We start from the raw sequence: 14,071 nt of genomic DNA on the forward strand, positions 1-14,071 counted from the left end.
GGGTCCAATGAACCCTGAATTCTATGGATATGTTTACTGTACATTTCTATGAGGAGGGTGGCACATAAGACCACCTGGGTCCCACGATGGCTGAGGACATCCTGTTTCTGTGTAATGTATGGACTTCCTGTTGACCTCCTGGTCGGTGTGAAGAAGACAATAATAAAAGGAAAGGGCAAATAAACAAGATGGTGACGTGTCCTTCTCGTCCCCTATAGCTGTGTGTTGTTGGCAGGATAGTGTGTTGTACCTTGTTTTTGTCGTCTGAACGTAAAACGACATCGTTAACCCTAACTCAAGGGGACAAAATGGCAGCTCGTATCATCGGTCCGTTGATCCTTGTCGTTAGGAAGTGGTGTCGGACCTTGAGTGGAGGGTCATTTCATGGTGGAGTTCATCCTCCAGTAGATAACTTCCAGGATTGGTTGCTTTGGAAAAACTGATTCTGCATCTTTCCAGACCCTCTTTCCTAGTTTGTCAATCTCTGTCTCTCCCTCTATCTGCCCTAAAGACTTGCTTCCTCTATTAATTTTCTGTTATTGTGAATTTGTGCCTTTTTGTTATCTTCCAATGACACAAATGTGAGTTGGAGAAGTGCAAATGAATAAAATAAATAGAATCAAACTTCAAAGTTCCTCATCATTACCCATGCTGTGGTTTATCTGAATATAATGTGACTTTTGTATATCGTTTTTGTCACGCACCTTTTACCACCTGAAGTCAGTTAGGTGTAGCCTACCATCCTACCAAACACATAAGCCTACTTTATAAATGTACATTACACAACATAGCTTAGGCCTAATGCAGGCCTACAATTAAACAAAAAGTGCGTTCCATAATATTGAGAAAGTGTGGGATTATTGGTGAACATAGGTTACCAAAGAGGCTTTAACACCGAAAATAGCATGCGTCATAGTGCTGTTAAAAAGCAGCTGTCCAACACACAGGTCCATTCATGAATGAGATAATACCTTGTCCCTTGCTGGTGACCAAAGATTTGATCCGGTGTTGTGTGCTCTGTCGCAAGTAGCGGCTATTTGGCACTGTGCGTTTGGCGTAAGGGAGAACAGGTTCCAGTTTCCAAAAAAAAGTTGTTTATTTCAATACAACGGGACTCAAAATAGGCAAGCAGTCGGATCTCTCTGACTCCTCTCTGGAGACCGCTGTAATCTGCGCCCAAGGAGTCTGCCGCTTCCACAGCACACCCAGGCGGAGAGCTGCAGACACAGGTACGGTGTGCGTTCCTTTATATTTGGACCGTCTTTCTGATTCCCCCACTCGGTTAGGGAAAATGATCACTGGGTTCAGTTAGCCTTTCTTTCTAGTTTTGTATTTCTACAATGCAAACATTTGAGACTCATCATGCAGGTTCGATCTTCTAGTCCTACAGCACTTTAAGAATGTGACGTTAATTTCAGGCAGGCACTTTGTCCTTTAATATTGAGTAGTGGAATTGTTGCTAATGTTGGAACACAAAAATACATAGCCTATATTTCTTAATGAGTAGGTCATGCCAAACATTTTGTCCATTATGGATCCACGGAGGGTAGCAAGGTGATAATTACCGATATGACAGGTGCATCAGCATCCTGTAGGTCTATATGGACCCGGTTCTCTATATCTCAGGATTCTGAAGTGGCTACCGAAATGTGGGCATCCTTGAGCCTGAGATGCCTACCTCCCATTAATGACAATTCAATGTAGGTCATGCTGAATCTGCTAATAGACTCACTAACCTCACTCTTTAGGTAAAACAAAGAAATTAATTAAATATTGCTGCTAAGTTAACCCCATTTCTTAATGTAAGACGTAAGCATTATAGGCCTACATATACATGAATATGTTTCATGAACATTGAGTGTCTCTTTGTAGACAGTAAATTGTTGCATGCTGTTTATATGGCCTCCACTTGTGACACGTAACATTTAAACCTCTGCAGTGTTAAGGAGGATAAACACAGTGGCATGATGGAGGGTTAAACCACGCGGAGGCTCAGAAACCAGCCTTACCTGCTCTATCAAGAGCAATGCAATCAAGAAATTAGTATTTATAATGGCTAAAGTTAGTCTAGATCGGGTTAGCAACTGTTACAGGTTTGTGTTTTTGTATTTTTGATCTTGTGTGTGTGTGCGTGTGTGTCTGTGTGTGTGTGTTAGTGTGTGTGTGTGTGTGTGTGTGTGTTTGTGCGTTATTGTGTGCATGTGTTTGTGTCCCCACAGTATCAGAGGACAATATGAGCACTGGAAATGTAAGCACAAGGAGGAGAGACAACTACAGGTAATAAACCACCACTCCATCATAGCGATTCACAATCCATCCGCGTATTCACAATTCACCATCCACACAGTCAGAATGAGTGCTTTCATCATACAACATATCAATATAATTGCTGGACACACAACTGACGGACTAAACACAGAAATTGAAAGCAGGGTTGCCATGACAACACAACATTAACACAAACCGACCGGAGGGATGGACGCATTAGTACCCTCGGTCTCATGAGCATAGAGCCCCACATTGAGCTCAGATCTTCTCAAATATAGAGTCATGTGTTCTTCTCAACTCAAGATGGACGTTGATCGCATGAAACTATAGCGCCATGGAACCCCATCAAAACGTAAACAAAATACCAGACGAAATAAACACAAGTGGTAAAGTGCAAAGTTACACTGAATTGTGGATTTGCAGACATGGACAAACTCTCTCCCCGTGGAGAATGTGAGTTTCTCAAACTTGATAAGGAGCTTATCGGAAGCTTGGAGCGATCTGGAGCCCCCGGACCACCAGTTATCAGAGGGTCTCTGTGTTGAAACACACGTTTATCATTCCTTTTCTTAAGAGGGGGTCATGTGATTCTGGCGTGTCTGACCCCCGTCTCCATGAGTTAATTGTATTGACCACAAATCAAAAAGTAAGATGATTTGAATCTGGTATATATTTGTATATATTTTACTTCTTTTGAAATGGGCTCACTGTAATTGATTAAGGTCACAAGACAGAATCATGTTTTATTTTGTATATTCTAAATCTGCTCTTGACTATTTCACTTATTCAATTAGGTAATAATTTCTTTGGCTTCCGGTGCCAGCTTGATATAACCACACAACCAAAGCAACCTTCAATATGTGCATTCATAACCTTTCCCCCATTTGAGGAGGGCATGGACTCCGGCCAAAACAACCTATTGTATCCCCTCATTAAGGGCAGGGGGATGTTGGCTGTTGTAGGACGACCCGCATTGTTATGTGGACTTAGCTACTGCTTATGGGGGGTGGTGTGGCTAAACCTCTTAGGGTGTCACGCCGAAAAAAGATTTACTTAATTCGAGAAACAATACAATCAGTGATGATGGTGCATCAAGACTTCTGAATAGTCTGTGACAAAACACACACACACACCCAATGCACACACACACCTGCACACACACCGATTCTGTCTCTCACTCTCACACACACACACACACACACACACACACACACACACACACACACACACACACACACACACACACACACACACACACACACACACACACACACACACACCCTCTCTCTCTCTCTCTCTCTCCCTCTCCCTCTCTCCCCCTCTCTCTCTCTCTCTCTCTCTCTCTCTCTCTCTCTCTCTCTCTCTCTCTCTCTCTCTCTCTCTCTCTCTCTCTCTCTCTCTCTCTCTCTCTCTCTCTCTCTCACGCAATTGCTTCCACCAGCTTTCCCCCTGCCAATTTTACTAATCCAAATCTGGTTCAGGCAGACGACATTCCCGAGTCAACCTCGATGCCCTCTCTCTCTCACTCACTCACGTGGCGTCGTTAGGGCAACAGCCCTGGACCAATCCAATCACAGACCCCCACACTACACCATTCCCAGTCTCTCCTCCAGAAGCTGGATGGTCTGAATAACGAGCCTAACGAGCACAACAATCGCCTAACGGGCCTAACGAGAGTGATATTGATGAAGGAATCGGTTGAGCTTTTCTGCAAGCAGGGAACTGCTCTCCCGTACTTTGTTTGGATCTTCAGAAGCCCCTCCAACCAGGAATTAAAGACATCCAGAAGGTAAACAACTCAGTCTGGAGGAGAAGAGGAGGAAGAAATAATTTCCGTCTAATTCCTGGCGGCTGGAATTGGGATCTGTTTTACCCCGGAGCTCAAAGAAAGAAGAAAAAAAAAAAAAGTAGTCTTTTGCATTTTATTTTTCGAAAGACTACTTCAAACGAAGGACCAAAGAAGATTGGAAGATTGCGTTTTTTCCATATCCTTTATATTAGAGTATTCTCCGGGCGGAAGGCAAACTTTCCGAGCAGAGCAGATGTTTCTGTTGCCGAGCAGCCCGCGGTGCAGGGTGCGGTCGGACAGCGTGAGCACCTCGGCGACCCAGGGCTCCAGCAGCAAGATGCTGCTCCGCCAGCGGCTCACCCAGCTGCTCACCTGCGTGGAGGACATGAGCTCCGACGAGGAGGCCAGCGAGGAGATGTCCCGCACGCTGGACGAGGCCTTCCAGCTCTGTGGACGCTTCCTCCCCACCGACGCCTTCAGGTGGACCCACAGAGGAGGAGAACACACACTTATCTACAAACATACTGGTTATGCATGGGCACACACACACCTGTATAAACACATAGACAGACAGACAGACTGCATATCTACAAATAAACACAATTACATGTTCAGGTGGAAGCCTATATGAGAGGGTTACCTACAAACACATTTATATACAGACATACTGGTTATGCATGGACACACACCTATATAAACACATAGACAACCTGTATATTTATACACAGACACGCTTACATGTTCATGTCAGAGTCACATACACACACACATATACACATGGGCGTCAGTTTGGTTTGAAATGTGCTGGGGACGCATTTGGAAGTGCATTTTCAGAAGTGCTGGGTACAATGAGGATGCACTCTTTTTTCTCTCTTTAGTGCCGGTAATGAAAGGTTCTGAAAGACGGCATACCCATGTCGCTAATTACTAAGGAATAAGATGTATACAAAATCTGTCTGGCACGTTTTATGAAGAAAACGTTTCCAAAAAGCATCAGACATATGACCCACTATGTTCTGCTCCATGTATCCAATGTTGACAACGTGACATGACATGGCTAAGTTAACAACATAAACAAGAGGAGCTAGGAAAGGAAATGAAATGCTTGATTAAGTTCAGAAGGGCCAAACGTGTGGCTACACACAGCACTTCAAAAGTCGTCTCGTCATATTTTTTCCACATCTGACCACATCTGAACGCTGTATCACATCATGAGCTGGCTGTTCCCGATTCACAACACGCATTCCATCAAAACTAGCCTACGTCAGGCATTCTGACCAAAACTCATGAACTCCCCCCCCCCCCCCCCCATAATTATTCCAGAATTCAAGCAAAGCAAGAATGACCAAAAGTCACTTTGTGTCAACAAGAGACTGACTCCACCGACTATCAAAAACAGCAGACCACTTGAGTGCAAAAAGCACAAAAGACCTCGCCACAGCACCAGCAAATCTTAGCAACCAATATTGCGTCTTACCTTTATGTATGTGGCAGTGGTCTGCAGATGCATCCCGTGGTGTAGCCTACCATCCATTTAGTTCAACAGTTTATCGTTCTGATACTGTTCATGGTACTAGCCTGCTCTGGTGCTTTTTACCTATGTATTCAGGCTAAAATGACTTGATTCTCTGATGCCTCATCATCCCAGCCAAAGAGTATTGGTATTATTAGTAATGGCTACTTGCCAAATCGAAAAAATAACTTCACACATTGTGTCTTATGTATTTGTTATCAAATTTCGTAGCGTTGATCAGCAGAGAAATAGTTCGCCAAAGTCGTTGACGTCGCTTAGCAACCGAATACGCTGGGGTTGATAAGTTACCAGTCTGTGGAGCAGTGGCGAAGCTAGACCTCTTTTGGGTGGGATCAAGCCCACCCAAAACTTGCCTTAGCCCAACCTATCGTTTCGTCCTCAAATCTAATATTCTAACAGGCTCAAATGGGCTAGTCAGGGTTCCCCAATTAGTTTTTCCAGAGGGCCAAATTTGGTCAAACATGCCATGCCAAGGGCCGAAATGTCGTTTCATTTTTTTAATTCGCCATTTTTAGGTGCAAATTTAGCTTTTTCATTATAATTACTGTTTTAGCGATAATGCAGGAGGGCTAGATCAATTACGTTTAAATAGCATCCAGCTTCGACTGGAGGGCTTCAATCGCTTCGTACATGTCAGCAACAGTGTGGTTCTTGCCTTGTAGCTGCAGGTTAAGGGGATTCAGATGAGACATGATGTCACACACATCTGCCAACACCTTGGCGTCAGCCCGCCAGAAATTCGTGGGCTTTTGGGCTCTGCAGGCTGGATAAAAATGACACAAGTTCATCACGCAGGTCGCACACCCTCTCCAACACACGGCCTTTACTCAGCCAGCGAACATCGTTGTGCAGCAACAGATCTTTGTGTTCAGCTGACATTTCCTCGGCACCTGCTTTCATAGCTCCAAAACTTTTGTTTTGATTTTTTCCTCTTGATTTAAGATTTCACCAGCCATGTGAATTGCACATTGTTTAATGAACTCTGCATCAGCAAAGGGCTTCGTAGCTTTATCAAGCGTCCAGGAAACATGCAATGAAGCAGCTGTTGCGCTCTCTTGTGCCGATGCCGTTTTGCATATGGTTAAAACTGACCGCTCGTATGATGTCAACATGCTTGCAATCTTTTGTTTGCGTTGCTCAGATGTTTCTGGGAAACTTCCATAAAAGCTGGCAGCATGCAAATTACATGTTTCTTTCATCAATTTTCAATCCATTGTTTTTTGACAAAGTTGTAATTCCCTGGGATGACAGACGGATGGCGGGAAAGTGACAGCATGCGGCGGCTACTCTCTGGAGTGTGACGCTAGTGAAGTTGAAAACGGATGGTGTGGGCTGAGGGGAAAATATAGCAGACCGCGCGCAAATAAAATAAAAAAAAAAACATTTTTTGGAGATAACATGTGACATGTGGGTCTGCGCGGGCCGGACATTTGGCTCTCGCGGGCCGGATCTGGCCTGCGGGCCGATAATTGGGGTTCACTAGTGAAATCGAGCGCAACCTTCCTGCAGGAATCTCTAACCTCTGATTGGTGGGTGGCCGTCTCCTGTTTGATAAAAACCAAAAATGCAGCACGAACTGCTGTTTTGTCTGTCAAAAAGGCTAGCTAGTCTTTATCAGAAAATCCACGATTTACAGCTGTGTTATTACATGACCAGGTAATAATAATAATAATAATAATAATTTTAAAACCTTGACATAATCAGTCAGATGTCTATTAAATGACAATTGACCACAAGGCGATTCTATCTATGCATCTTCTTGAATTGCTTCATGTTTTAGTCGGCAGAGACTTGTAATGATGCGTGGCATGATAAGGTGCAAGGAGCAGAAGAAGTTTACATTGGTGCTAATTTTCAGTTAAAATAAAACGCTGGCATTATTTTATCAGCTGAGGGCATATTCATTGCCATAACAACATGAGCTAATCTACAAGTACAACATGTTCTATTACTATGAGACTCATGAAAACGCCCTCAGCTAATAAAAGGTGTCAGACGGGACTTAGTGACTAATTTACTTTGTTTATTTATTTATTTTAATAAATTACTTATTTTATTTTAAATAAACATAATACCAAGGGTAAGAAGTTTTATAAGAATTTTGATCTTACAAAGTCATGACAGAGGGACTTGGTGTCTTTATTCATGCTTGAAAGATGAACAACACACCTACTGATGCATTTATGAGAGGATTACACAGACACATATACACACACACACACCGTGTATAGACACATACTAATACACACATCAAGTGGAGGTATTGGGGAACATTATGCTTGATATTCACACTTCTTACAAAACATGCACTGCGACATTCTTACCTCCTCCGAAGGAACCTGGGGATGGTTGGACCTTTGTGACCCAGCTGTCTTTGTGAATCTCAACAAGACTAAATCCAGCCTGATGCGTTTCAACAAAGTCAGACGGTCTTCTCGCTCTCATTACAATCATTTGTTTGGGAATACTTGAGTGCACGACCTTATACCGCAATAACTTATATATCATATCAAGTATGTGTTAATGCAATGATCATTCTGTTTTCCTTCTATCTCTCTTTCTCTCTCCCTCTCTCTCTCACTCTCCCCCACAAACTCACACACACATGTACCCGTGCACGCACACACACACACACACACACACACACACACACACACACACACACACACACACACACACACACACACACACACACACACACACACACACACACACACACACACACACACACACACACACACACACACACACACACACACACACACTAACATGACTTCAGGTTGTACATGGTGACGTGGAACGTGGGGACCGCGGAGCCTCCTCCAGACGTGGACTCCCTGCTGCAGCTGGACGCCCAGCCCCCCGTGGACCTCTACGTGATTGGGTGAGAGGGTTGGTCAGACATGAAAACATGACAACACCATTGGTTCATAGGGGGGCAGTTTAATTCAGGAGGTCGTCAGCCAAGTGAATGGTTGCTGGTTTGATTTCTTGGCTCCTTCTGGCTACCTACCCGCATTTTATTCTAGCCGAACACACAAGCCCCAGCCTGGCCTGGCTTCCTGCTTACGTTCCTTTTCTATCTGTTCATCTACATGTGTGTTACTGTGATTCTGTCTGTGTGCCATTGTTGTGTAATTTGAATATTTCTGTGTATGTGTGTGTAAGTCTGCAGGAGGTGAACTCTAACCCACTGAGGTTCATCTCAGACATGATGGTGGAGGACTCCTGGAGCCACATGCTCATGAACACAATGGCACCCAGAGGCTACGTCAAGGTAGGTAAAACAAGCATGTGTGAGTGGGTGTGTGTTTGTGCGTGTATGTGTGTGTCTGTGTGTGTGTGTGTGTGTGTGTGTGTGTGTGTGTGTGTGTGTGTGTGTGTGTGTGTGTGTGTGTGTGTGTGTGTGTGTGTGTGTGTGTGTGTGTGTGTGTGACTGTGTGTGTGTGTGTGTGTGTGACTGTGTGTGTGTGTGTGTGTGTGTGTGTGTGTGTGTGTGTGTGTGTGTGTGTGTGTGTGTGTGTGTGTGTGTGTGTGTGTGTGTGTGTGTGTGTGTGTGTGTGTGTGTGTGTGTGTGAGAGAGAGAGAGAGAGAGAGAGAGCGAGAGGGAGGGAGGGAGGGAGGGAGGGAGGGAGGGAGGGAGGGAGGGAGGGAGGGAGGGAGGGAGGGGGAGGGAGAGTAAATGTAAATATGAACTAAAATGTGTTGAATCTCATTTAGGTTAAGACAAAACAGAATGTATAGTAATCTTTGTATCTATTTTTGTCGGCTTTTCATCTAACTTGTCTATCCTTCTGTCCGTCTGTCTTTCTGTCTGGCTGGCTGGTTGTCCGCCTATCCATATGCCTGTTGGTCTGGCTGTATGTCTGTCCATCTGTCCCCTCCAACAGATGACATCCGTGAGAATGCAGGGCTTGCTGTTGTTATTGTTCTGTAAACAAGCACATGTTCCCTTCATAAGAGACATACGGACCACATACACACGCACTGGCATCTTCGGCTACTGGGTGAGACAACGTTGCACTGCACATGTTATTCTGCATTCAATTATAATGATGAGATTATGTGAAAATATATGACAATAGCATGTAATTCAGTAGTTAATTTGTGAATAATTGTTCGCAATTAATGCCATGATGAGTTTCACCTGCGGTGTCATGAGAGGACATTATACCTTCTAGCAGACCCCCTAACTCTGGGTTGGTTTGGAGAATACTGTATGTCCTCCATGTTCTTTCATTTTAAGATCATATTGAGGAGAAAAGATTGCTCTCTTGTATGTATGTATGTCGGATGAATAATAATGTTTCGCAATTAATGCCATGATAAGTTTCCCCTGCGGTGTCATGTGAGGACTTTGTCTACCTCAACTGGTAGAGCATGGCCGTAGTGCTGCCAGGGTTAGATTCCGGTTTAATTCCTACTGTGGCGCTCATGGTCTGATGCTTTGAAAAAGCATATACTTCCATATATTAAGTTTTGGTGTGAGTTACCTGTTGCAAGCGTGCTATCACCTTGTTATTTTTTGTCAAAGAACGATGACGTGTAGTTCAAATTCAACTGAGAGTTCCATAATGGAACCGTATGCTAAACTCCGGACCCCAGGAATTCTGTTGGGATTATGTTGTGTAGAGATTAAAGCCATTATGAAAGATTGGTTGTGTTAGCTCAGTGAGGTGTGAAGTGGTCAATCCAACAATGGCATGCATCCAGGTCTGCTGATTATGACCTGTCCTGTCACATCCAAATTGATAATAAATCATTTATGCGTTCAATGTTAAGAACGTTCATAATAATTTAATAATTTAGGTAATAGTAAATATTGACATTGAATATAATATATATTTTAATTTTTTCCTAAATCTGGTTTAGTTTGGCAAATATGGCCCCCATGTTCATTAATTGTAAGATCATATTGAGAAGAAAAGATTGCTCTCTTTTAGTCATTGAAAACTTAAATTTAATCCTGATTCAATCGACTTCAATATGTTTCATTCCTCTTCTCAGGGCAATAAAGGGGGCGTGTCAGTGCGTTTCTCCTTTTATGGTCACATGCTGTGCTTCCTGAACTGCCACCTGGCCGCTCACATGAACTACGCCCTGCAGCGCGTCGACGAGTTTGAGTACATCCTGGACACACAAGACTTTGAGGAGGACACGCCGCACGTTCTGGACCACAAGTCAGTCTCCGCCATCCAACACCACACTGTCACATGCACACAGATGCACGCACACACACACACACACACACACATACACATGCATCCTTCCTGGCCTCACTACATGTTTGGTGGGCCGTGGATCTGTCTCTTCCAGGGTGGTCTTCTGGTTTGGAGATCTGAACTTCCGCATCGCCGATCATGGCATGCACTTCCTCCGCTCATCCATCAACAGTGAACGCTACAACCTACTCTGGCAGAAGGACCAGGTAACACACACACACATGTACACAAACAGACACGTCGCAGGCACAGATACACGCACGCACGCACGCACGCACGCACGCACGCACGCACGCACGCACGCACGCACGCACGCACGCACACACACACACACACACACAAACACACACACACACACACACACACACACACACACACACACACACACACACACACACACACACACACACACATTGATCCCTGCTGTGCTTCCTCAGCTGTTGATGATGAAGAAGAAGGAGGCCTTCCTCCAGGAGTTTGACGAGGGGCCGCTGTGCTTCAAGCCCTCCTACAAGTTTGACCGCAACGGAGACACCTACGATACAAGGTACACACACACAAACACACACATACAAGCTATTGGTTGTGTATGTGTCTCCCTGGGAATGCAGTGAGAAGGAGACCATTGGTCACTGGTCAGTGTTGCCTTCAATGGGAGCATTGAACATGTGCACCATCCCCATTTCCAGAACGTGTGTCTCTCCAAAACATCTCTCATTTTATCAACTAAATGACCCTGCTCCTAACTGGTCCATATTTGGTCAGTGGTAAGAAGAGGAAACCGGCGTGGACCGACCGCATCCTGTGGCGCGTCAAACCAAAAACCCTGGCTCCAGAGGATGACGACGATAGCGTCTCGACTCTCACGGATGATGGACATGAGGACTACCCAATCCAAGTCCACCAGGACAACTACACCAGCAACATGAGCTACGGAGTTAGCGACCACAAGCCTGTGTTAGCATCCTTCAAACTAGAGGTAAAGACCTCCAGACAAAAAAAAGGAAACAGTAAATATATGATTCAAATCAAATAGAAGTTCAAAGACCAGTTTAAAGTTTTGCAGAGGAATAGTACTTAAAACTTTGAAGGCTGTCACTCACAAATATTAACAACCCATTTTATATTTACATCACTCCGATATAAAATATTAAATAAAGTAGATACAAGGGGGTAATTTGTCATGCTAGATGACGAGTTAATCTAACAATGATATATTTTCCCATTGTCTCTTCATCTCTCCTCTTCTTCCTCCCAACCCGTGTGCTGCAGATGAGGAAGAAGTGTGAATTGGCGCTGGTGCACGTGAGCCCTGAGGATGTGTGGAGCGCCGACTGTAACGCCACGCTGAGCTACACGGTGCAGGAGGACTTCCTGTCCTCCACATGGGACTGGATTGGTCTTTATAAGGTCAATGTATACATACGATCTGTTGGGCATTTAGAATAGGACAATCTATAAAGCTACTATGTGTAGAACTTTACGAGAATGATTTATTTATCAATTCTGAAAAAGTCTCCAGAAGTAAACGATTTATTCAGCAATCAAGCAGTAGATATTGAGGTTGTACATTTTTATACAGGCCTTTACAAATAGTATCACAGATGTAATCTAGAACCAAGAGATATGTGAGTAATGAAAAGGCTCTGCTGGGATTTGAACCCAGGATCTCCTGTTTACTAGACAGGCGCTTTAACCAACTAAGCCACAGCGCCTGTTGATCTATCATAGCATGCTGTTGAATCAGGACTCTGGTATCTGTTATCAGGCCAGCTAATGGTTGTTATCTTGTTCTGCAGGCGGGATTCAAGCACGCTTCAGATTATGAGGCCTTTGTCTGGGTTAGGGATATTGATCTGCCTGAACTCAACGAAGTCATTAAGGTACAATTTACAATTTCTACCATGATAATATATCTTTATGTACAACTATAATATCTCAATCCCTTCCTCACTGTTTCAATCTATAAGTGCAAATACAAATAGTGAAAATATGTGTGAATGTGTGTGTTTCGCAGAAAACTTGGGATAAGGACCAGATTCCACTCCTGGGAGGAGAATATGTCTTAGGATACTTTAGCACAAACCTGCAGAGTCTGGTTGGATTGAGCAACAACTTCCAGGTGAGTCTCCACGCCTTTTCATGATCTCCACTTAGACAAGCAGACCATTTCTCACTACTATTTACATTTACAAGTACTCACAAGTACTACAACCCAACACCTTCTGGTCCAACAAGTCAATGATTGAGACAGTAATTGGGATTGAAGTCGGTCTGTCATTAATATTTGACAGTTGCCGGTTAGTTACATGTTATAATCATTAGTTGGTTAAAGGATGATACTGATCTTTTGATAATGAAATTAAATGAAATGAGGCATTTATATCCCGCTCATATGATTAGCAGAGATTATAAAGATCAAGCAAAGATGCACTGTTTATATTCACTCTGCAGATCCTGGAATCTAAACGAGCCGTTATGGAAGGACTGGTGCCAGAAAACATCAACGGGCTCAACAAATAAACGTTGTTGACACAACGTTCAGAATATAGCAGACTACATTGTCCACCATATCCATTCTTCAACATCTATGGGTTCAGTAATGTGAAATAGAAACTATAAGGCCTACTGTTGCCTTAACATCCTCCAGAGATCATGTTTCTTTGTTTGTCTGCATTTTATAATCTGTGTGCATCAGTTTATCTGACAATAATGTATCTGTATGCTATTTGACTTTCACATAAGGTCTATTTGATTTGTGTCTGTCACAGGCATTGACAAGGTGTATTAAATATGACTTGTCTATCCTGCCACTCTCCTATATGCATATCATGACCCAAAAGTTTGGTAACTGCTCTAATATAATCTAACAAGCATGATCAGAGTAATCAATTAATCAGAAAGCCATTAGCTACACCTGTAATTTCTGCTATCAAATATCTTTAAAGTGTAATAAAAACAAAAGGCCCAATCTTTGTCAAGTAATGCTCTCTGTGCTCTCTGAGTTTGCAGAAACCGGGTCAGCATTATAGCTGAAGGTGAAAATAACACATTTGAGAAACAATATGGTTACTCCTCACTGTCATCATGCAGCAAATACTGACCTACTGTACAACTGTTATAAATAATGGACATCTCTATATACAGTATATGCTGATTTTTTACTGATGAATAGTTACTTTTTCAATATTCGGGGTATGGTGAAGAAAAGAATAAAGAAGAAAATACATTAGATAAAACAAATGCATGCACTGATTT

General features: G+C 43.3%; 2 protein-coding genes and 1 non-coding gene across 4 annotated transcripts in view; 2 read left to right on the plus strand and 1 right to left on the minus strand.

Moving 5' to 3' along the window:
• Positions 1–14,071, plus strand: part of LOC130385249 (glutamate receptor 4) — a 1,260,456-nt gene that overhangs the window by 1,012,689 nt on the left and 233,696 nt on the right. The gene's annotated exons all lie outside the window — the stretch shown is intronic.
• inpp5kb (inositol polyphosphate-5-phosphatase Kb) lies at positions 87–13,853 on the plus strand. Its single transcript, XM_056593915.1, has 16 exons — positions 87–116; positions 1,201–1,229; positions 2,220–2,277; positions 3,882–4,057; positions 4,289–4,537; positions 8,371–8,475; positions 8,760–8,868; positions 9,482–9,598; positions 10,599–10,771; positions 10,908–11,019; positions 11,251–11,360; positions 11,579–11,792; positions 12,086–12,223; positions 12,613–12,696; positions 12,831–12,935; positions 13,268–13,853. The coding sequence occupies exons 1-16, from the start codon at positions 87–89 to the stop codon at positions 13,334–13,336; spliced, it is 1,878 nt and encodes a 625-aa protein (XP_056449890.1). The 3' UTR covers positions 13,337–13,853.
• trnat-agu (transfer RNA threonine (anticodon AGU)) lies at positions 12,455–12,528 on the minus strand. Its single transcript has one exon. It is a non-coding gene; the product is annotated as a tRNA-Thr (tRNA).

This window comes from Gadus chalcogrammus, chromosome 7 (assembly GCF_026213295.1).
Source record: "Gadus chalcogrammus isolate NIFS_2021 chromosome 7, NIFS_Gcha_1.0, whole genome shotgun sequence".
NCBI classification, from domain to species: domain Eukaryota; kingdom Metazoa; phylum Chordata; class Actinopteri; order Gadiformes; family Gadidae; genus Gadus; species Gadus chalcogrammus.